We start from the raw sequence: 25,164 nt of genomic DNA on the forward strand, positions 1-25,164 counted from the left end.
ACTTTTACATTATTTATAATTAAGTATATATATATATATAATCTAATTAATAAATCAAAACTATTTATAATAAATATATATTTAATTAATATTAATAAAAAACTAAAGTAATTCAAATAAAATTAATATTCATGGAGTGATCTCATTAAAATTCAGATGAAAATGAATGTTTACAAAAAATATAATTAAAAAATTTACTAGATTAATTTTTTTATTAGTTTAAAGTGTTTACAAGATATTATTTATTCGAAAGACGCTCAACTGTTTGACAATGAACATTCAAACAGTCATGCATATGTCGTGTTCGAACTCGAAATCTCTAAAAATAAAAATAAATCTTTAAACATTGAGATCACTTGTTTAATATAATTAAAATAAATTAAAATATTAAAATTTGAATTTAACTCATATTTTAGAATAAACCTAATTTTTTTATTCGAAATTTTGAGCGGGACTCGGGACTTAGGTAGGTAACTCAGCCCTGAACATATCTTAAGATAAACGGTTACATGAATGACATAAAAAATTAATTTGTATTACTTCCATAAGTGGTCTTTATAATGATTGAATCACCATTTACTTTTTAACCTTAAATAGTTAAATATTTATATTAAAATATTATAGTTAATATTTTATTATTAAAGTATATATGGTAAGTTAAAAATAAAAAATGGGAAAAATCGAGGAAAAAGAAGTGGTAAGTTACGTAATTAATTTAGGCCGGGGAATCCAGCGCAAAAAATCCAACGGAATTCATATATACTATTCGGACAACAAGCACACGCTTCTTTGCTTTTGTATCCTTGATATATGATTAATTTCCGTGTTAACCCTTAACTAATGGATATTAGTCCTTAAATCCAATGCTTTTTAACATTTTCTTTTAAGTCCGCCATTATAATTCATTAGCAAAACCCATATTTATAAATAAAAAACTATGCTTTGTGAATTTTATTGGGTTTTTTTTAATATTTTAAATGGAAAAAACAAATGTTAATATTATTATTATGTTTTCTTCTTTGATAGAACAATGGTTAAAATTATATATATATATATATATATATAATTATGATCTTCTAAATGTATAAAAATGAACAAATAAAAATGGAAAATCGATCACTTAAAGATATCTTGTTTGATCGTGAGGCAATTAATATCTATTATGTATTTTCTCAATTCTCGATGTTTAAATCAGTAAAGATCTAAAATAAAAAATACGCGCTCATGAAAGAAAGTGAGATAAGTGAGACGACACGCGCGACATGCATTTTCATGTAAAGTACGTAAAATCATCGCGCTTCATTTCAAAAGAATAGTAGTTCTAAATGATTTTTTTAAATCATGGTTTTTTATCTAAATGAAAATATGCTCAATTAATTTATAAGATACACATGTGTGTAAAGGGAAATTTTGAAAAGAATTTTAAAAACCCGAGGGACTAATGTAAAAGAAAGAGTAAATTAGAGGCGAAATGGCGAAATCCTAGAATTTTACCAAACCTCAATTGTCTATATATTTGAGAAAGGGAGAACGTTCAAAATGAACAAGTAAAACGCTAGAGCAACTGCTTTGCAGTTTAGCGCAGCCATGAGGTATGAGAAGGTCGAGCTGATCAGCCCCGAGTCAAGCAAGGTGAAAGCACCACTGCCTATGGAAACACCATCACCGCCAACGGAAACACCACCGCCTACCCAAGCACCACCAGCTCCGAAGCTGTCTCCGATGTCGCAAGCCACGTTGAAGGCAGTGAAAGAACGGAACAAGAAAAGGTCTCGTAAGAAGACTCCAGGTGCCTTCGAACTTCACTACGACAACACCTATGCTCGCTATCAGTGGCTCTTGTCAGGGTGGATAGCGAGGAGCGCTTTTAATCCTTATCCTACATACATATATCCATTCATGCATGCTATCTGTATGCATAAATATGTAAGAGATGTTGATTTTATGTACAATTTCATGTTTTCATATGATTGATCCTAATATTTACTCGAGATTTTAAAATGAAATGATCTATAACAGATATATTCATATTCAAATATATATCTTAAAATTCCTAAATGATGTTGATGCAGTGCTATTATGATCCAGCCGGGATGAAGTACCGCACCAAACGTGATGTCTTGTATGCATGGGAGAAAACCAAGGATCTCATTTTCATGATTAAATCAAAGGTGAAATTATCATGGATTAATCCCAAAAAAAACCCACTCTTTTCAATTTTTATTTTTTCATATTTTTTATAAATTAATTTTATAAAAATGGGTTTATTATTATTAAATCGCAGGTTTATCTGTGAAATAGCTAAGAGTTATGAAGATGTTGAAGCACAACAAGAGTTGGATGACTGTATCTTCTATAATCGTATATCAAAAGTTGAAAATATAGTTGTTTTGTTCACTTTTACTTTGTGTTTCATACTTTGTAGTGGGAATATGGTGGAAAACTAAAAACTATTATATGAATAATGAAATAAGACCTTTGAGCTTTGAACTAAGTGTTTCTTTAGAAACATCTCTATTAGGCTTTTATTTACTCTTATAATTAATTTTTAATCAATCATGCTCAATTATCATATAATTAATTATGATAATTGAGCATGATGATTAAGTTCCCTTATTAATACTTAAAATATCCCACCCTTCGATTATGAAGAGCTTCTAGTTTGATTATAGACTTGTTAATGAAATCTTATTCATACTATATTGATTGTTGGTCATTGTGATGATATAGTAATTAATGATAAATTGTAATTTTATCATGTGAAAATATAATTTATAAACGATATATTAATGTGATCATATATAACAATCATATGTTACATAATTTGCGTGACATGAGTACTTTTGAATATTAGCTTCATCTAATGAAGTTATTGAAGCTTACAACTGGAGGTGCAGTTGTTTCTTTTCTTTTCATTCGAAAAAATAAAATAAAATTGATGTTGGTTTTTTTTATCGGTCATTTATATTTGAAGTCAAAGTAAAAATAATAATAAATAAATAAAGCACGTGGAAATAAATAACATAGTACTTGGAGAGCTAGAACTTCTGATCTAAATCTCCAAACAAAATCTTTGTCGTCTCCTCCGCCTCTGTTTCGAAATATCCTTTCAGGTAATCATTTCCAATTCCAAAATTGGAACCCTTTATTTTCCAGATTTGGGTCTTTGTTTTTCTAGCTTTTTATTTTGTAAAATTTATTTCTTTTATTGTACAAATTTAATTTTAACAGCGTGTAGTTGTTCAACCCAGTCAATGCTTGTATACAACTTTATGTTGTTTAGTTTTCTCATAAACCAAACAGAAAGTCTGGGTTTTTTTTTTTAAATATAGAATTTGATTTTTTTTTCTGGGTATTTTTTGAGTAAATAAAGACTATCGTTTTTATGGTTTCTTATGAAGTTTGTGGACATTTCTTTTTGAAGGGTCTTTTTGTGATGAGGAGGTACAGTCCTCAATACTATAGTCCTCCAAGAAGAGGCTATGGCGGCCGAGAAAGGAGTCCTCCGAGGAGGGGATATGGCGGCGGCGGTGGAGGTGGTAGAAGGAGGGAGCTGAATAATGGAAGCCTCTTAGTTAGAAACATTCCTTTGGATTGCAGGTAAAATCATTCATCATAATAAACCCCCTTTTGTTTCTAAATTGTTGGTTAAATGGATTGTTTGATTACTGTTTGCAGACCCGAAGAACTCCGAATTCCGTTCGAGAGGTTCGGACTTGTTCGAGATGTGTATATTCCGAAAGATTTCCATACAGGGTTTGTAATTGCACCTCTGAAGTAATTTGTTTTAATCCTGCATCATTTCTTTGCAATGGTTCTAAATGGAAGTTCATTCATTTCAGTATATGATTGTTTAAGGCGTTGTAGGTTACGTTCAGCTTAGTTTTATTCGGATTAAGCACGAGCTTCATTTACTTTATTTGAATCCTGAGATTTTGGTTCTGAAAATTTTGATATTTCAACTCCTTGCCACAATCGGTGTAACATTCATTCTTTGTATTTTATGTTTGTTTAAGGCATCTTTGGGTTTCCTTCGTTTCAGTTTTATCCGGATTATGTAAGAGTTTTGTTCGTCACATGATATGATCATATGGAAGTGCTTACTTTTTATATAGGATGAGAGATTTCATAAACCTACCACAAACCGAATCGTCTTCTTCTTCAACCATTACTGATCATTGCACAGAAAGCTTTTAGGATCGGAAAATAGGGGTTTAAACTGATGGTTTTACGAAGTTCACAGTTTTTTGTATTGGAATCATGGATCTTTAGTCATCGTATGCTTCCTTTGAATTGCTTTTAGTGCCATTTCGTAAGCCTGCCATAATTCGATCGTCTTGTTCCCCAAAGCTAGCATAGGCTATCAACTGCTTTGTTTTAAGTATTCGCCTCTACAATCTTTAGTCATTTTATGTCGGTACATGTAAATGAAGTTGATTCCTTCGAATTGCTTTTCTTGCTGTTTCTTAAGACACTTTTTTACCCATTTTTCTGGAGTGAATTCAATTTTGAACTGGTTTATCAGGTGGTAATTGGTTTGAAGTAAAAAACAAGCCAAAGCCCCGGATTTGATGAATCCGAGGATTTTAATGGTAATGATCATACGAAGAATGTTCCTTTATGAAGCGAAACTATATAATTACACCATCAAATAGAGGTTTAATGAGGAAGAAGATTGGTATCCGAGACCCGACCAATTGAAGGCTACTCGAAGAGAGATTTAGTTTGAGGAAAATTGTCAATATCGAGTGCTTCTTATATTTACAAGCATGTGAAGATTTTTCGATTCACTCCTTTTGAAGTCGCCTTTGGTATTGAATATTAAGGGAAAAGGTCCGCCACTATGCCCGTTCTTATGTAAATTCCGACCATGTATGTTGTCGTCGTGATTCGGAACCGTATTTAGATATGTAAAGTATACAAAGTAATGTCATTGTAGTGGTGAGGCGGTATTCTAGTTTCAACATCCCGGTCTCTTCTTTTCGTTAACTTGAGTGCTTAAGTTAAGGCTCGTTGTATACTTTCCACAGGACTCCGCGAGGGTTTGCGTTTGTGCAGTTTGTGGATCCTTATGATGCTGCTGAAGCTCAATGGCGCATGAATGGTAAGATATTTGGTGGGAGAGAGATATCCGTCGTCTTTGCTGCGGAGAATAGGAAAAGGCCCGAGGAGATGCAGCATAAAGAAAGGCTAAGGTAATCCCTCTCTCACACATTTTGTTTCATGTTATTTTACTGATATTTCCTTCGAGATTAATACGGCATGTGATTCTTCAGAGGACCTTCGGGATATGGGGGACGATCATCTTATTATGGTATGTTATTCCGTTCTTAATAATATAATGTCTTGTCCTATGGTTAGTAGCAACCGTGATGCTCTTCCCGGTCTCGTTCATATCTGCCATCATATCCTTGGATGTGTTGGCAAATAATTGATGGGTTCTAGAGGCCGTTACCGTTCAAGGTAAGCTGTCAAATTGCCATCATATCCTTGGAGTGTTGGCAAATAATGATGGTAGATATCGGTTTGTCAGGTCATATTCCCTGTTCAAGGCGGCAAGGAAACTATTCAGTTTCACCAGATAGAAGGCATGAAGGCCATCCAAGATCTCCGAGAGGTCCTCCGCAAGATCGTGGTGGTGACTACGGTCACAGATTGTATTCTCCTGGGTATGAAAATGCTGGTGGGAATGGGTACGGCGAGTAAGTCACATTCTATCTCATCATTTCAACTTCCATAGTTCCGCAGTTTCGATATTTACCGCTTTGACCACAGTAACATTCGTTATGTCAACGACTGAGATAAACACAATGTGACCAAAAACACATCCAAGACCTCGGCTTAAATTCCTTTCCGAACACTAATCGATTCTATCTTTTGACCACTTGCAGGAAGGCTGCATATGAGTCAGAGGAAGCACCATGGGCTGCACGGATGCCATCGCCGCCTGAGTCTCGGTCTAGGTCGGCCGACCCGTCACCAAGGCGTAGCTGATAAAGCAGTCAATGGACCTTCTGATTTTAACACAAGTATTTAAGGGGTTTGTGTTATTTTCCTTAATAACAAAGAGCTTTTAACGGATAAGAGTTTGCAGATATTGAAATTATAACCTCATAAAGGTTGCTTTGTTAAAGTTACAATTAGATTTTAATCAAATTAGTTTAGAGATTGAATTTTATTATTTGTAACATTTCTCTTAGCTTTTTATTTTTATAAAAATGGTCCAATTTCAAGAATACTCAATTTAGTTGCATTTTTATAATTTATTTTTCACAATATTAAAAACTAGGAAATTGAATAACAATTCCATTTTCTTATTTAAATTCAATTCTACTCGGATTGTAATCGAGTAGACCGATAGGTAAATGAGACTTTAACTTCTTAATTTATATTATCATGTGATGGAGGTGCTGGACAACATGTTAGAAATCTTAACTTGGTTGGACAACAGTAAATAATAAGTCGTCTTACCTCAGTAAATAGAGTGCATAATTTTTTATGATTAAAGTACTGAACATAATCATTTTTAAATTGAACTTTATGCACAAACCATTTATAAATTCAAGAATAAATTTGTACATTGCCAATGACCGTAAATATACAATTTATGAAAAATAAAAATCATTATGATTATTTTCAATAGTGTTTAAATTTATTGATGATTTGCCAACGAAATTACCTAATATAGTATTTTATAATTGAAAGTTATGCACTATCAAATCCATTAAATATTAATTTATTCAGATATATTTTATTCAAAGTTACCTAATATTCTCTAAAAGAAAGATTACATATTATTTGTAGCTACGTAATCACCTAATTTTCCATTTTAAAATGAAAGGAAAATAAAAACGCAACAAATTTTGACAATATAACAATGGTTTCCCTTTAGTTTATTGTCATATATAATTATTAAGAAACCATGATATCAAGCCGTCTTAGCTCAGCCGGCAGAGCGCGTGGCTTTTAACCACGTGGTCGTGGGTTCGATTCCCACAGACGGCGTTTGGCATGTGTTTCCTTTTTCTCACTTTTTGTTCTCTCTCATGGAGATAATTTTTCGGTTTAATCAACCGCCAAACGGACAATTAGATTTAAATTATTTTTATTTTCTGTGGTTTTTAAGTTTATTGATGTTTTGTTAACAAGATTGACTAATGTAGAAGTTTATAACTAAAAATCACCTAATATTCCCTTGTAAAAAAGGATTACCTATTTTATTCCTAGCTATGTATCAACTAAATCAATCAATCTATTTTTTCCTTTTAAAATAAATAAATTATACTTAAACAACTAACCGAATAACAAATAATTAAAATATAAGTCATTGACTGAGAAAAGAGTATTTGAATTATTATTATTATTATTACATGAAAAAAATTCAAGTTAATCAATTTGAAAAATATGTTTAAATTTAATTATAAATATTTATAATTTTATGTTACTAATTGATTCTAATTTAAATAATTTTTAATAATCATATACGATATACATTTTTTCATAAATTTTTTATATATGATATACATATATTATACAGAGTTGAGGGTCTCAACTCCAACTTAAAAATCAACCAACTAATTACTAAAAATTTAGAGTTATATGAATTCTATTTTATAATTCAAATTTTATTTGCTTTTTTTAATTAAGTTTACGACGTTTGAGTTGAATCAATTTTTTTTAATATTGAATCAAATAAAAAATGATTTTTCAATAGAGTTAAAATTTATTCAATCCTTATTATTATTATTATTTAAGGTTTTTTTAATCAATATGAGATCAAAGCCGTAACTTAAAGACAAACTCTAAATACAATAAGAAGAATTACTATTGTCATGAGCGATTAAGGTCTAAGGATTGAAGTTCTTCCGGAATATTCAATTATATATGTTTTTTCAAACTTAACTCTTAAATGCTTAAAATAATCCTTGTTATTTCTAAAAGTAATAGACTCGAACATCAACAACTGTAAGAATGATTGAGTATTCATTGTCAAATAAATATATTATTTTGTAATTAACTTTAATTTAATAATTAAAAACCCTCAAATTAAAATTCATTATCATACTCAACCTGAACCGGACCAAACAGACCATTCGCTCCACAGACCGTTGTAAACCGAACTGGCCCACTTAAACGAGTTATATATATATATATATATATATATATTATAGGATATAGCCAATCCATGAATGTGTATACTGTTCATGGACTTCACGTCTGGGGTTTTTATAATAACTTTCCTGTTTTCCTCGCAATTAAATAAATTCATGTGATGGCCATGCACTTTCAAATCCACTGCCAACGACTCACCGCTCCCCAATCACAACACCACCGCTTCTTCCACCGCAGAACGCCTCACATTTTCCCTCCAAAATTTTTGCTACCATTAATACCTTCCCAAATTCTCTCTCTTTCTATATAGGCTTCTAAAATTTATTGTTGCTGAATGTGAGAGCTGAGAAAATCTGGGTTTTTTCCAAGACGATGAAATTCGAAGATTTTTGATGGAAAGAAGCGAGGAATCGAGGAAGAAGATCGAACTTCAAGAAGAGGTAAGATTTGAGCTCCATTAATGCTTTATTTTAGAAGAAATTAATGGAGTTTTCTTTGACGATTCAGTGTTTGTTCGACAGGTCGATAAGTTGCAAGCGGAATTTGATGAAGAGAAAGAAGTCACAAGGTTTTGCGCCGGGCGCTAGAGGGTTCGCCGCTGTTACTAACTCGGCAGCCGCCACTGCTTCCGTCGTTGCTTCCGCCTCAAGTAAGCGCTTATAATAATTTTAGATTTGAACGTAATCAGGACTTGAAACCTGAATTAGACATTTGTATATATATGATAGAATAGTAACTGAGTTTGAAAGAATGTACACATATTCTTTGTTTGTCTTTAAGTTTGCTCAGTTTATGTCTGTTAAAAAAATTTAAAATTCTGTTTGTGTTATTTATTTAAAATTCAATCTCACAATAAATTTTATAATATTTTATTCGGATTAATCAATAGATAATAACTCAGTTCTTTTAGGTTCAAGCACTCCTTGCTGAACTAACAACAGTTGAGGAAGAGATTGTTTGGCTAGAGAGAAAAATCGACGACCTGAAAATGAAATTGTACCAAGAGAAGAAAATAACCCAAGAATGGAAAATCCGGCAACAACGGAACCGATTCATATGCGGACCTGCCATCGATGTCGACGACGATCTAAAACACGAACGAGATCGCAAAATTACGAAGTTTTCAGAAAAGGGAAGCTAAAAAGACATGGAAGAGCTTCCATAGGTTCTGCAACTGATATCCTAAGCTTGTCTTCCTCACACTGCACTGGTAAGCTTTCCTTGATTTGTATTTTCCAGAAATTTCTTTCAATAATTTAATACAATGATTATACAAAGATTATAAATAAAATTACACATATACTTTCATCAAATATGTAATGCTATATTCGTGATCATAATTTAAATCTCGAATTAAAAAGTTTTTGATGTTCTTGAGCAGGAGAATTTCATCAAGGATCAAAGAAATTGCAAGCATTTAGAATCCAAAACAAAGCCCAATCAACAGGGATATCACCACTGAGAAACCGAACGAACTCTCGGAAGAGCTTGTGAGACGCTTGATAGGCATATTCCTTGAATTAAACCAAGGATCCTCCCAAGACAAAGAAGGATCCGCCATTGTTGCAAAGCTTAGCTTCTCATGCATGGCTCCAAGAGGATACTCTACCAAAACCTCATTGTTTGGTTCCAATCAAAACACATCAAATATCGACCCTTATGGTATAATTCCTGAATTCGATGGAGTTTTAAGAGACATCGGAGATTACAGAACTTCATCCAAATAACTCGGAATTCAATGGATCTCGGTCGATTATCGGATTGTTTAGTGGCAATAGGAAGGTTAGGTAAGTTGTTCTGAACTTTTGAAATCAGGTTGAAGACGAGTTTCGATCAAATCCGATTCCGTTATATTTGTTAAAATAACTTCATTAATTTTCTTTCTTCGTTCTTGTTTTTTCAGGATTTTGATGCATAAACTATCTAACGTTGACCTGGCATTCTTAACCTACAAGCAAAAGCTAGCATTTTGGATCAACGTCTACAATGCTTGTATTATGCATGTACTGTAAGACATCTTTGAAACCTCAAAAATTAATTCGAAATAATATATTATCATCGAACCTTTAACTCGATTAGAACGGTTGCTTCTATAACGGATGTTTGCAGTACTCGATTCAGATTAGTAGATCAATGGATCGAATATTAATAGTTATACCAAAACAAATACTAAAGCATTAATCATAATTTCAGGCATTTCTTGAACATGGGCTACCTTCCACACAAGAGAAACTACTTGCACTTATGAACAAGGTGAAATTGCTACCCGGTCATTTCAATTTCGATTTTTTTCATCGACCTCAATTATGATTTCGATTATTTTGTTCGGTCATAATTATATGAATGAATGATGTTCGATATCGGTTATATTGATTGAAATGAATATGAGACCGCAGTTTAAACCCTAAACACGAATTTGGTTTTGATCCTGCAGGCTGCACTCAATGTGGGTGGAATAGTGCTGAATGCTTTAGCCATTGAGCATTTCATTCTTCGCCATCCATGTGAACCAGAATACGTGAGTCAAAATAGATAAATTATTTACAATTCACTTCCCGTATATAAAAGGATCAGATTATTCGTTTAGTTCATTCGGATTCGATTTCGGATCTTTAGATCGAGATCGTACCAACAAAATCGAGAAATCGAAATCCAATTTAATTATAGTTTCTGATTAAGGTCTTGACTTCCCTAGGGTCCGATGGATGAGAAGGAAATGTTGCTGAGACATGCCTATGGTTTGGGGTATCCAGAACCCAATGTTACCTTCGCCCTTTGCCGAGGCACTTGGTCCTCACCAGCAGTAAGTGTCTAATCTTATTTGGACTCGAGTTGGTATCGGATATACGAGTTCATATTTAATATAAGTATGTCGATGTGATTATGATTCGAATTCTGTTTGGTTCGAGTTGAAAAATTCGCGGTGAATTGAATATTGCAGTTAAGGATTTATACGGCGGATGAAGTAGTGAACGAACTGGAGAAAGCGAAAGTGGATTATTTGGAAGCTTCAGTGGGAATTACCAACAAGAAGAAGATTTCGTTGCCGAAGCTTCTTCAATGGCACATGAAAGATTTCGCCGACGACGTCGAATCGTTACTCGAATGGATATACAGCCAACTGCCTCGTTCTGGCTCCTTGAAAAGATCCATCATGGAATGTTTGAACAAAGAGCCCAAAATCCCAGATTGCCAAAATGGTTGAAGTTCAGCATTATGAATCCGAATTCCGATACCTGCTTTGCTGCCCTTATAACTGAATTATGCTACTCGGATTCGGGTGTAAGTGTCGAATTTGCCAAAAGGCTATTACAAGAGTAATTTAATCAAAGTGCTTTCAATGTTCGTCTAATTATATATTGTAATCTTATATCCCACCTAAATGAATCGAAAAAAAATAAGAGAAAATAACCTCAGTGACAAAAAATGCCTTATAATATACGATTTTAACCAATTTTTTTTGGATTTACCAAAATGACCAACTAAATCGCAATGCGATCGATAATTCGCAACGCGATCTCCGGTATCGCAAATCAGTTTCCAGATTCGCAACGCGATTCTGACTATCGCATTGCGATTTCCCAAATTCGCGTTGCGATTTTCCTAATTCGCACTTCGATTTACGTAATCGCATTGCGATTTAGTAAATCGCAACGAGATTCTGACTATCGCAATACTGAATTTCAAATTCGTAACTCGATTTCTGAATTCGCAACAGGTTTTAATTTCGCAACACAAATGTTTTGGGTATATAAATACGCAGCAGTAGCAACTCATAACCTAAATCCCTAAATCGCAACTCATTCCATCTCCATCTATCACTCTCTCCGGCGACATCCGTTCCTATATCCAACGACATCCTTCCCCATCCGGCAACAGGTTTTAGTTTTGCAGCTCGTTTGTTTAGTAAATTAATTTACAATAATGAAATTATCTAATGTTGATCATGTTTGGATAGATTTGTGTTTTGGAGGGTCATGGGAGAATGTTCATGGTGTTTTACAATATATGCCTTTACCCATGAATCTTCAACTAAAACTGTCATTAAAAAAGTTAACTTATGAAACTCTAATGTTACGTGTTGCAAATAAATTGAATTTAGAGCCCCTAAGTGGATTTAGGCTATCTTATCAGAAAAATGGTAAAGTTTATTTGTTAACCGACAATGAAGATGTTGAACGATTCATTGCTTACATTAGTGTTTCAAGTGATGATGTTACATTGTATGTTGTTGAACCTAGAAGTAGTGAAGTTGGGTCAGTAGCGGGTAGTAATCAACTAAGTTTTTCAACCCCAGTTTATGGTGCTCAAAATTTAATGGTTCCACCACAATTTCATCACCAAGCAAATATTATTTCACCACATTTCCAATACCAAACACAATCTCAAAACCCACAACCTTTCCCTAATCCAAATCTCAATCAACTTTCAGCACCAAATTCCGGTTTTCGTATTGACCAGTTAGACGATGATGAGCCAACAAAAAAATTTGTGAGTACTAGTCAGTATTCAAAATTTGATCTTGGTCAATACCCGGACTTTGATATTGGTCAATACTCGGATTTTGATGATTTTTCAGAAGAAGAAACAGACCTTGCGTGTAATGATTTTGATATTGGTCAATACCCGAATTTTGATGATGAAACAGCCGTTGCCAAGGAAGATGTTGTTGATGATAATGAGGAGGAAGTTACGACTGTAAATGAACATGTTGAACATCCATTCTGTAATTCATATAACACTGAAGAAGGAAAAGAAGAAGAAGAAATCCCCAAAGAAAAGTCCCCGAATAAAATGTCACGGGAGTATAACTGGAATATGCCAGAATTACTTCAGTTTCTGATATATTAAGAAAAAATTCGTGTTTGGAATTTGAAAAAAAAAATACGCGTTAACACGAATGGCGCTATGTAAATCGCATTGCGATAGTCAAATTCGCATTGCGATTTACGTATTTGCATTGCGATTTTCCTAATTCGCATTGCGATTTACTTAATCGCATTGCGATTTAGTTGGTCATTTTGGCAAATCCAAAAAAAGTTGGTTAAAATCGTATATTATAAGGCATTTTTGATCACTGAGGTTATTTTCTCAAAAAATAATCTTTTAATATAATATCGTAATCTTATTTATAAAGATAATTTTATATCTCACGACTAAACACCTATAAACATGTTACAAACTCATGTTCGAATATTTTATTGTATCATAATCATGTTTAAATTTATGTGTATATATTAAATTGATTTTTATTTTTATTTATTTTTATAATGTAAAAATAAATATTTTATATTTAAAATAGTAAAAATGATTTAGTATATTATATAAATTAATTTCTTATTTATTTAAATAATATTTTTTTAAAATATTTATAAAAAACTTTTTTTAGCCATTTTCTTTTTGTTTCCTTTCTTTTCTTCTTTGTTTGCCAAATGATCGACAATAAGACAGATAACAACATTAGTTTTGATGTTGATCACCGACCATATGTATTTCATGCTTATTCTTTATTTTCTTATACTACATTTTGTTTTTTTAATTTTCAATAATTCTGTATTTATTTCATGTTTATTCTTTATTTTGGCACGTTTTTTTCTTCATACCACATTTTGTTTTTTCTTTATTTTATTTTTTTAATTTTCAATAACTCTACCTTTATGGTATGTTTTCGTATGTTTTTATGACACATTTTCTCTGTCTTTTGGCACGTTTTAATTGTTTGACTTTTTTTCGTTTAATTTTTCTGGGGTTGGATTTGGCGACGCAACGACTGATTAAGATTACACTTATTTGTTGTCTTGTTGACATTCCATGTTCTGGATACTTAGATTGGATTTAGATACGTAGTTTGTGTCTGAAGATAGTTTTCTCATGACACTCGATTCTGATTTGTAATTGGCAATGGTTTTCAATAGTTTCATCATTTGTTGAAGTTAGTTTACGATACGATTAGATCTGTTCATATCTATCTTTTATTTAAGTTTTTTAGATATGGTTTTAACATTTTCTTTGTAAAGTCTTTATATTATCTCAAGTGACTAACTTCTTGTGCACAATATTAATAGTTTATGGATATGCCATAATTATATGTTTATTGTAATGGTAGACATTATCTCCTTTTTTTTAATAAAATTAACGATTTCTATTTTCATAAAATATATATTTATAAAAACATTTTATTTTTTTTATCAAATAGTTATAATTATTATAAAAAATTTATTTTACTAAAATAAAATATAAAAAATAAAATAAGAAAACTGGAGTAATTATCATGAAATGATAAAAATATAAAGTAACTGATCTGATCTCAGTTCAACTTTGAACTCTATCTATCCCAACTAAACATTATATCACACGCCTTATGATCTTTATTTTTAAATTAGTTTTCAAATTTTGAGTATTTTAATTTTATCTATAAACTATTACTTTTATTTTAATTAATTTTTAAAATTTTAATTATTTCAATTTCATTCTAAAATTATAACTCTCCTTCTAAAATGATCTCTATTTTTTTAATCTTATAATTTCATTCACAAATTCATCTAAACTTGTAAAAGTTTCGAATATAATTTAACCTAATTTTTTTTCAAACATATAATATAATAGCTTGACATGATGGTTTTAGTTATAGGGTATATGATTAGCATATGCTAATAGATTAAGATGAAGTTGAAACATTCAGAATTTTGAAATCAATTTAGAATGATGATTATAGTTTGAAGATGAAATTAAAATGTTGAAAAGTTTAAAAACAAATTTATAATGAAAGATAAAACTTGGGATGGAATTGCATAAAAAAAAGACCAATTTAAGATGGATAGTCGTAATTTGAGGACATATGATACAATTAATTCAGCAAATAATAAAATTTTAGATTATTTTATTTTATTTTTTAATATTATTTATTTATTTGATGTAATCGTATCCGTCTGATATTGCCAGATCCAGGTGTAAATAAAGCAAATACACGTATATTTTTTTCAGTTCTCCAATAATTCCCTAATAATAGTATTTAATTGATTCTCTGTACGAAAAAAATTGTAATTTTAGCAAAACCAGAGCTTTTGGGAGAAGCTCAAGAACCCCAAAAATCAAAGGCCCATTTTGTGTAGGTAAACAGTCAAATCCTTCATGTTTCCCTTGTTTTTTGAATTTTAAATATTTTAGTTTTAATGATCTGCTGCTTGTTTTTGATCTTGTAATTCCTGCATTGTTTTCACTCTTTTTACTGTGATCATGAATGGGGACATCGGAAATGATAATCTAAGTCAGTGCATGCATTTTTTTTTAATTCATTCTGGTTTTGTTTGGTTCCTGGGAAAAACACGTGAAGAAGGAAGGACAATACTTGGCTTGGTTGGATGCTACAATGCGACGTCTTTTGCTTGTAGTTTTGTTATTGATATAAATGGGAATTGATTGAAGATTTGCAAATAACTAACATGCAACACTGTTTCTAGATTTTGAAATTAAGATCTTAGTAATTGGATTTGCTTCTGGGTTTCCTCAGGATGGATCACTCTAAAAATTTTAAATTTTTATATATTTTTTTGTATTTTATATTGATAATCTATTTTCGCACCCCTAGAATTTATAATATCTTAGATGCATAATTTCTTCATTTTAATTTTATTTTCCTGGTAACCAAACATGGGATTGTGGTTCTCAACAAGCAAGTTGTTACCATTCGCATGTTTGCTGTTGGATGTAGTTTGATTTATTGTTTTATTGTTGCCTTTTAGGTTTCCTTGAGAATGGATATCAGCTCAGGAGATGATGATTCAGATATAAGTGAATCTGAAATGGGGGAGTATGAAGATAAATCTTACCAAAAACTAAAGAATGGGAAGTATAACATCACGATTTCGGACGAAACTTATACGTGTCCCTATTGTCCTCAGAAGAATAAGCAAACTTACAGATACAAGGATCTCCTTCAGCATGCTTCTGGTGTGGGAAATAGTTGTTCTTCGAAAAGAAAACCACGGGTGAAAGCCAATCACCTAGCTTTGGCAAAATATTTGCAGATAGATGTCGTGCCTGTTGTTGGTTCATCAAAGCCTGTGGCTCGAGAGGATCCTCCTAGTGGTTGTGAGTGTGACCATGATGAGAAAATTGTTTGGCCGTGGACCGGAATTGTGGTTAATATTCCCACCCGAAGGTCTGAGGATGGGCGATCTGTCGGAGGAAGTGGATCGAAGTTTAGGGATGAGTTTATCAACAGAGGGTTCAACCCCGTAAGAGTTCACCCACTTTGGAATTTCCGTGGTCATTCAGGGACTGCTGCCGTGGAATTCCGAAAAGGCTGGCCAGGGCTGCATAATGCGTTGTCGTTTGAGAAGGCTTATGAAGCAGATCACCATGGGAAAAAGGACTGGAATGCTAATGATGATGCTAAGAATGGTCTTTATGCTTGGGTTGCCCGTGCTGATGACTACAATTCAAGTGGTATTATCGGAGAATATTTACGCAAGATTGGTGACCTTAAAACAATTTCTGAGCTCATGGAGGAAGAAACCAGGAAACAAGATAGACTTATATCAAATTTGACAAATATCATCGAGACTAAAAACAACATAAAAGAGATGGAAGCAATATGCTCTGAAACTTCCAAGTCCCTTGAGGTTTTAATGGGGGAAAAGGAGAACCTTCTTCAAGCATATAATGAAGGTTGTAATAATATATACATTCTATTCAGCCGTTGTTTTTATTCCATCTTACATCGAGTATGTTACATGAAATTACTGTTTTCATAACTATACTGTGGTGTTCCATCAACTTTTATTTCTGAAAGTGTTATCGGATGACACTGTTGTCTCAAAGGTATCAAAATCATGTTGCTTCTATTCGCAGAGATTAAAAAGATTCAACTAAGTGCAAGGGAACACTTCCAGAAGATTTCTAGTGACCACCAAAAACTGAAGTTACAGCTAGAAACCCATAAACAGGAGCTGGAGTTGCGCGGAGCTGAACTTGAAAAGCGAGAGGCACTCAATGAAACTGAAAGAAAAAAGTTGGCTAAGGATCTTGAAGAGGTGATATGCTTTATTCTTCATTTTTGCTTTTGCCCATTCGCCTAAGTTTTATAACGAAGTGTTTTTTTTTTGGGTGAAACTCTGGCTCATAGTTTGTTCATATGACCACTTTGGAATTGATGCCATTGGAACTCAATACTGGTGTGGTTTGTTCATCTATCGCATACAGTGGATATAGTTGTTGATTTTCAAGATCACGGATTCCTCGAATGATGTGTAATCATATATTTTGAAGGGTAAACATAGGCGCCTACTTTGCAGGCTAGAAATCTAGGATTGGTGATTTCCTACCATGATTTTCTTTTATCATACAAGTTTAGCATTAAAAAGAATAAAAACAACTCACTTGCCCTTGGAGCACCAGTTGATGTTTTTTATTTTAATTGTATGCTCGGAAGTGCCGGTGAAAGAGTTGCTGGAAAATCTAAAACTAACATATTTCTTCTTCCAGAATGCTTTTCAAAATAGTGCATTACAATTGGCTGCTTTGGAGCAAAAAAAGGCTGATGAAAAAGTAATGAAATTGGCTGAAGATCAGAAGGTTTGTTTGTCATTTGTACCCTCTCCTTTTTTTTACCACAATACTTCCTTTTCGGTTCTAGATTGCTGGGAACTGATCATATGATTGGACCATCAATTATGCAGAGGCAAAAGGAGGAACTTCACAACAGGATAATTCAACTGGAGAAAAAATTAGACCAAAAACAGGCATTAGAACTGGAAATCGAGCAATTGAGAGGTTCATTGAATGTGATTAGGCATATGGGAGACGAAGACGATATAGAAGTTCTGAAAAATGGAGGCAAGTCTTAAGGAGTTGAGAGAAAAGGAGGAAGAGCTGGAAGATTTAGAAGCATTGAACCAAACTCTTATTGTAAGAGAACGTAAGAGCAATGATGAGCTGCAGGATGCTCGCAAAGAATTGATTAATGTGAGTTTTCTTTTCAACATTATGGCTAATAATTGCGGACTTTAGTTAGCAGATGTCCGTTTGGAAGTCTTTTAAGATCTTTGAACAAATATATTTTCCTATGGTGGATATCAAGACTATGATGATATGTGTAACATTATAGGGTGAACTTTCTTAGTCATGATTTTTTATATGGTATTGCAAAAACTGAAATACGCTGAAGAAATTATGCTCATTCATCATTCATTCATCATTGGTAAATGGTTTTTACGTGGAATACCGCAGTTCGGTCCGCCCTTTTTATTAAAACATGGGTTAAGGCTTTGCAACTGTTTTTCACTAAGAATTATAAGTCTGACTTGATATGCAAGCTATTGTGGTGCTTTTCGTATATTTCTTAAAACCCTGCATCAGCGTTTTATGGCTCGTCACACTTTCCAATCAGGAAGTACTCCTGCATTCATTTTGTAGGGATTGAAAGAAATATCAAGTCGCGGAAATATCGGCGTCAAGAGAATGGGAGAACTTGACGGTAAACCGTTCCTTGAAGTTATGAAGCGAAAATATAATGAGGAACTAGCTGAGGAGAGAGCTTCGGAGCTGTGCTCATTGTGGGAGGAATATCTGAAGGATCCGGACTGGCATCCGTTCAAACGTATTAAACTCGAGGGAAATGAAGAATATAAGGTATTTCTTTCATGACTCCCGTTAAACTTGTGCTGCAATCCCCCTTTCTTCCTCTTTCTCAACTTTAGCACTGTTACTACGAAGATGTCATATATATATATATATACGAAGATTGTTCCTTGTTCTGTTGCTTTCCTGCTGGTTTGCTCAAAGTTCGGTAATGCTGATTCAGGAAGTGATTAATGATGAAGATGAAAAGCTGAGAGATTTAAAGGATGAAATGGGGAATGAAGTGTATAAGTCGGTCACTTCGTCTATAAAAGAAATAAACGAATACAATCCGAGCGGAAGGTACATAATTTCCGAGTTGTGGAACTATGAAGAAGGAAGAAAGGCAAGCCTGAAAGAGGGTGTCGAGTATTTACTGGAGATGTGGGAAACGGCTAAACGCAGACGCCGCTAAACTCTTCGAGAGAGACGACGAAGAATGCATATCCGGCGACAGCGTTTGAAACTGTATGTAAGTAGTGTGTTACTGAATTCCATGTTAAATAATTTTCAGCTCCCAATAGATGTTACTGGGAAGAAACTGTATTCAGTTTAACATGTTGAATTCAACCTCATGAATGAAGACCCATCGACTTGAATCTTGTTTTTCTGTTTATGAAATCTTTCGACGCTTAATTGATTTTTTTTTTTAAATGAACTATAATTTATTGAAATAAAATTTAAAAAAAAAATTATAAAATATTAAAAAAAAATTAAATATATTTTCAGTAAAATTAATTTTAGAGTGGTTCGGCGAGAATGTTGACTTTGGATATCCAAGTCTTTATGCAGCCGCCCGATAAACAACTCCTCCAATGGATTTAATTATTATTATTTATTAATTATTAGTATTTAATTCATCAACCAATTAATCTTTATAAAACACTATAAAGATACTGATTAGATCAACTAAATATTTATAACTAATTTAATTATTGACTCAACCTATTAAAAAAAAACACAATTTTTACATATTTGTTTGTGGAATTTGAATATGTTAGAGAGGATGTAGATGTATTTATACAAATATACCTTTTAAAATTACATTTCACTTAATCTCGACTGATTAATATGATGTTTGTTTATTCTCTTGTCGATCTTCTTTGTTTTGAATCCTCATATTGGACTTGGATACACGGTTGTATTTGTAGATAATTTATTCGTATATATCTTTTGTTCGAATTTTTTTAGAAGGATTTTAACATTTTCTTTGTATGATTCACATATGATCTTGAGTGATTAATTTATTATGTCAATAGTTAAAAAATGTATTCTAATTATATATTTAATTTATAAACTTTATTGTAATTTTAAATATTTTCTTTTTTAATCAAACTAGATGTTTTATTTGCAATCAAATATCAAATAATTAAAAAGTCCTTAGAATATTATATCCATTTAGGTAGGTTACCTATATTCAAATTTTAATACAAAACCAAGAGGACTACATCAGCACACTCAAACATTTGAATAAATAAAGGCTAACCAATGAAGTCTTGGTTACCATTTGAATACGACAAATTATTGAGATAATGTCAACAAGCATGCATCAACACCACTAACTACATCATACAAAAAAAGTACTAAATAACCAAAAAAAAAGTTTTCTTAATTAAATTGTGATTTATGATATCTGGACTCCGACGCATGTTCGAGCACAATGTATACCCCTAGCAGTTGTATACCCGATCATCCGTATCCGAATAACATAGATTGTGATACGTCGATACTCGAATGCCCGAGTCCGAATAACATAGGTTGTGATGCCTCAACCTAATGGCAGTACTTCACATAGCACAGAGGCCATAGGGATCTTAGGATTGGTATGTTAATGAGGTCCATTTCACTAACTTCATCCTAAAATATTCGTAATGGATTCAGTACATTAATGGAATCTAATTGGTACAAGAAAACGAAAGGCGAAGTTCAATATTATTGGCTTCGAATATAACTCCGATTCTTCATTTTTCCAAGTACAAATATCTGATGCATAGTCGGATGCAAGTATGAGAATATAACCCTACAAAGATCTTCCAAATATATTCGTATCGAAAAGAGAACAAAAATATCCATATCGAAGACCTAATTGTATCCGACAGTTGCATCCGAATCCGAGTAACTAAACAATACGATATACCCCAGCACTTTGAAAACATTATCAGCAGATAAAACTTACATCCCCAGACAGAATGCTTATTGGTTAAAAGAAAATATGAGATTTAGACAGAAACTAATCATCTTTAATGTATGAAAGACTTAAAACATCCTAAAATTCATTTACATTCCCCTAAACGGCTGTGTTTTAACATGAAAACATCGCTGTTTAGTTGAGAATTTACAGGTGTCAAAGGCATTACCGTTATTATTTCCTGATACATTTTATGCATTATGAACATCGATGCCGAAGCAAAATGGTACATGTTGCATTTCAGCCTTCAACAGCATGTGAATAAGAACCCGCAAAGATTTTACCGAACTAACTAGTTCGGAAAATATGATAAATAATCATCAATAGCAAGAAGTTATGGTATTCGTGTTTATCTTGTGTGTGTCTGCGTAAGAGACGGAGCGAAGGGGAGAGATTTTATCTGTAAGTGTAGGAAGTTCGGCGCCGTATCTTCATATATGTGGAAATCCGTCACTACAGCTGATTTTGGAAGACTTTGCCTTCCAAAAGTAGCAAAAAGTATGCACTTATGAGGCGGGCACCCAAGACGAGTGTGCATAAACGATCCGTCCCTTCCACCCCTGAAGCAACCAACCGTTATCCTCGTTGATGACAAAGTCCTTGTGGTAGCATGTTTCAACTCTCTCCTTCGCTGTCTTCATGATTGCCTTATCTAGTGGCAACTGTCTGAAGCCAGCCCTTGTATTCCGAACCTGCCACTGCTTGTATGTCTCGGGCCGCTCGATTCTTTCAGCACCCTCACATGCGATGACATTCATTGCCTCCCACCCGAATATCTCGCTCTCAATCAGCCTTCGTTCAGGAATTTCACGGGGCACATTAGTCTCAAGCATATCAAATAAAGTGGAATAGTGGAAGAGAGCCTCCCTGAATCTGGTAGTAAAGAATGGAGCACTGTAAGAACCGTTCACAATCCCCAGTATGAAAACATCGGGATTCAACCTCCTGACCAAGTTCAGAACTTTATTCCTCGGACTGTCCACAACCACGGTCTCATCAAGCAGATTCCGGAGCCTGAACATGCAGTTTACAACAAGCACCTCACCTCTTTCAATCTTGAGGTCCTCGATTGCAATGGTATCCCATTTCTGTGCAATTGCATGGAACTCGAATGGAACTTTGAAAGTCTTTGCATAGTTCGCAAGACGACGCCCCGTCTCCTCAACCCTTTCTGCTGGCCGGAAACCTGGCTGTGGAAGATCAATCCCTGTAATTTTTAGCTTAGGCGGTCCCCCGAGTCTAGATGAGAGACGCTGTATGAGGCAAGGCCATTGGAAACCATAAAGAACACCGAAGTCGATGATATGAAGCCTAGCTGCATTTTCTGCAAGATGCATTATTGTTGTGTTTGAGAAGAAGTCCGAGATCTTCTTAAAAGGGCATGCAGCGAGAAACAAATGGTAAGCTTTCAAAAAGTTAGCAGCTGATGTCGGCCTCGTGACAACGGGATTGTAACTCTGGGTCCCGGAACCAGCTAAGCGTGCCTCTAGGCCATCAACAAAATAGTGAGCCAACCGCTGCATCCCGTCACCTGTAGGATCAGAATGCTGCCTGATTTGCTTCAGGAGCTCATTCGCACTCCTCCTATCATCGGTTGCAACAGCTTGTGCACAAAGAGTCAGGAGAGTTCTCAAATCGACCACATTCCGTTTACCTTTGTTCCCACGAGCCTTTCCACCGGTAGATCCTTTCAACTGTCCATTCTGCTGCAAGTTCTTGTTTGTTTCGTTTTGCAAAGCTTTTGAAGGTCGGTTATGCCTTGACAATTTAGTAACACTGTATCAAACATTTCCGGGCTTACAGTGGATTCGGTATAAATTGATGACTGCTTGTTACTTCTGCCGCTGTCTAAATTCACATCCCCGGGGTGAGGTTTCTTCTTTCCTCTCGATCCATCTGGCGAGAACTCATTCACCACCTTCTCTACAGCATCTTTAGCCTCTTCCTTTAGCTCTTTGAGAAACAGTCTGTCACTTTCTACATCAACGAACAAGCTCCCGTGATTTGGAAGGAACCTACTTGCTTCCTCAAACCCTTTTCTAAATTGCACAATGGAGTCACTATCGCCAAACATTTCAGGAAGCCTCGGCGTACTCACCGGAGAATCCACAAAGCCTTCTATGAGACTACCAGTACTATTCCCCGAACTAGGAGATGAATTAGCTTGAGAACTGAAGTTCAAACATTTGCACACCCAAATCATGGTTACACGGAAGATTGACAAAGTTACTACCACCGTTAATACATCTCCAACAACTTTGACCATGATGTTCATCGAAGCTTTCCTGATTTTGATCCTTTGATTCGGGTTCCGGAGAAAGTGGATACCGTTCTCCGAGAACCTCATAAAATGATCTCTCTGCAGCTTGAAGGGCTGCCGATGACTCCTTAAACATGCAGGTCTTATCTTCCATATCTTCTTCCATTAACATCTCATTTATGTACTTAAGAACTACATCGCTAAAGTCATAATCCTCGTACTGATATAACTCTTCGTTTACACTAGAGGAAGGAGGTAAATTTCTGGGAATCGAAGCAGGTTGCATAGGAGGAATATCAACATAATTTTCATTCCGAAACCCGGTACTAAAGTTCGGATTGGCCAATTCGAACAAAGTATCTTCATCTAGTCTGAATCTATCATCAGAACTGTAAAGCCCCTTCAACGACGGATCCATAGTCATAAGCCAAATATGATAGTAACAACTGAAACCCTGAACCCCAAACCCTAAATCAAAACCAGAAAAATCAAGCTCAAATCAAGCTCCTCCCCTATTACATTATTGTCCAAAAAAACTACAACAAATCTAACTACAAACTGTTATGTTCCTTGCCAAAATTACCTAGAAAAACATCAAACATACAGAAAACATAGGGGGGAAAAGGAACAGTGCAAAACATAGAAAGAATTGAGAATTTTGAACAGTCTCAAAAAAATGAACAAGGGACCTGAAGCAGCTAGTGAATATAAACAAAACCCATGCTGAAATCATCATTTTTCAGAACAAATACAAGAATCAAACTGGAAATTCAAAAAAATAATGTCTTTAAGGTTTGAGAAGAAAACCTTAAAAACCCATCAAAGTAGTTCCAAAACAACCTTAAAAACCCATCAGGCTAGTTCCTAAGTAATTCTTTCTTTAGATAAATAAATTGCCTTGAAAAACACCTTTTCAAAAGGAGCAGAGAAGATCAAAATAAGAACAGTACCTGAGCTGATTCTGAGAGAGAAAAGGAAGGGAAAAAGACTAAAGAAGGCTTGATCGTTGCGTTGGAATTTTAAATATAAATGATTCAAGTATTCGCTGAACAAAAGAAATGATTTTCAATTAATAGGGTGATGGTGATGATTGGGTAAATCTTTGCCGTTAACTATAGACACGCTTATTTTAAGAAATTTTAAATATTATTATTGAATGACTTTTTTATATATATAAATTTGAATTAGTGGATTATTTCTTGATTATTTTTTCTTTGATTTGTTTAAATTTGATATTGAATGTTTGGTTTGATATTACCATTTAATAGGCTGAGGAGAATAATATTCTTTTCACTGTCGAAATTACTTGATGATTCAAGTTTGATATTATATTTAATATGTTATTTTTTGAGAATTAATATAAAAATCTTCAAAATTTAATTTTGAATTAATAAAATATGTTTTAAAAAGTTAATAAAATTGAATTTAAAGGATAAATTTAATCTCATACGAAAAGGTTTGGTATAAAGATGTTGAAACTTATTTTTAAATGAGTGAATTTATTCTAATAATTATTTAAATTTGATTTTTCAAAATAGATTGATTTTCTTTTTGTATGTGCTGATTAGGCCTGTAAATGAACTGAACGTTCAGCGAACCGTTCATGAACCGTGTGGCGAGAAGTTCGTTTATTTAATAAATAAACGAACATGAACAAGATTTTGTGTTCGTTTAATTAAATAAACAAACATGAACAAATGTTTGTTCGTTCATTTACGTTCGTGAACGTTTGATTATATATTCGTTTATGTTCGTTCATTTATGTTCGAACAGAGGACAAGTCGAATATGTTACGAAGATTATTGAAGTTGTTTAGATTTCAAGAAGATTGTTTTGTTGAACAAATTAACTTTAAGACTTTATTATGTTCATATAGCTTATTTATGATTTATGTATGTTTTTTTTGTATTCGAACAAATTAACTATAAAGTTACATGTTATATTAATGAATTTTAAGTTGTTTACTTTTTTTACATTCGTTTGT

The 25,164-nt window shown here is 33.5% G+C and overlaps 1 protein-coding gene, 1 non-coding gene and 3 pseudogenes across 3 annotated transcripts; 4 read left to right on the top strand and 1 right to left on the bottom strand.

The window, feature by feature from the left end:
• The first annotated feature begins 3,040 nt into the window (after positions 1-3,040).
• On the top strand, positions 3,041-5,373 carry LOC120147136 (serine/arginine-rich SC35-like splicing factor SCL30). Of its 2 annotated transcripts, XM_039160581.1 has the most exons (5): positions 3,041-3,113; positions 3,425-3,600; positions 3,679-3,756; positions 5,031-5,195; positions 5,277-5,373. In XM_039160581.1, the coding sequence occupies exons 2-5, from the start codon at positions 3,437-3,439 to the stop codon at positions 5,332-5,334; spliced, it is 465 nt and encodes a 154-aa protein (XP_039016512.1). In that variant the 5' UTR covers positions 3,041-3,113; positions 3,425-3,436; the 3' UTR covers positions 5,335-5,373. The 2 variants fall into 2 exon arrangements, with proteins under 2 accessions (XP_039016512.1, XP_039016511.1); XM_039160580.1 differs by lacking the exon at positions 3,041-3,113 and having other exon boundaries at positions 3,148-3,600.
• Positions 5,374-5,511: 138 nt separating this feature from the next.
• On the top strand, positions 5,512-11,383 carry LOC120147086 (annotated as a pseudogene).
• TRNAK-UUU lies at positions 6,933-7,005 on the top strand. Its single transcript has one exon. It is a non-coding gene; the product is annotated as a tRNA-Lys (tRNA).
• A 3,769-nt stretch (positions 11,384-15,152) lies between the features above and the next one.
• LOC120147059 lies at positions 15,153-19,334 on the top strand (annotated as a pseudogene).
• Positions 19,335-20,971: 1,637 nt separating this feature from the next.
• On the bottom strand, positions 20,972-24,200 carry LOC120147235 (annotated as a pseudogene).
• Positions 24,201-25,164: the final 964 nt, after the last annotated feature.

Source organism: Hibiscus syriacus, unplaced genomic scaffold (genome assembly GCF_006381635.1).
Source record: "Hibiscus syriacus cultivar Baekdansim isolate YM2019G1 unplaced genomic scaffold, ASM638163v2 tig00110933_pilon, whole genome shotgun sequence".
Taxonomy (NCBI): Eukaryota; Viridiplantae; Streptophyta; class Magnoliopsida; order Malvales; family Malvaceae; genus Hibiscus; species Hibiscus syriacus.

What these genes read in the sequence shown, in the direction of transcription:
- LOC120147136 (XM_039160580.1), top strand. Translation starts at nt 3,386, where the DNA reads ATGGTTTCTTATGAAGTTTGTGGACATTTCTTTTTGAAGGGTCTTTTT. An exon ending in AACATTCCTTTGGATTGCAG is followed by an intron (nt 3,601 to 3,678) that starts GTAAAATCATTC and finishes TACTGTTTGCAG; the next exon opens with ACCCGAAGAACTCCGAATTC. An exon ending in CAGCATAAAGAAAGGCTAAG is followed by an intron (nt 5,196 to 5,276) that starts GTAATCCCTCTC and finishes GTGATTCTTCAG; the next exon opens with AGGACCTTCGGGATATGGGG.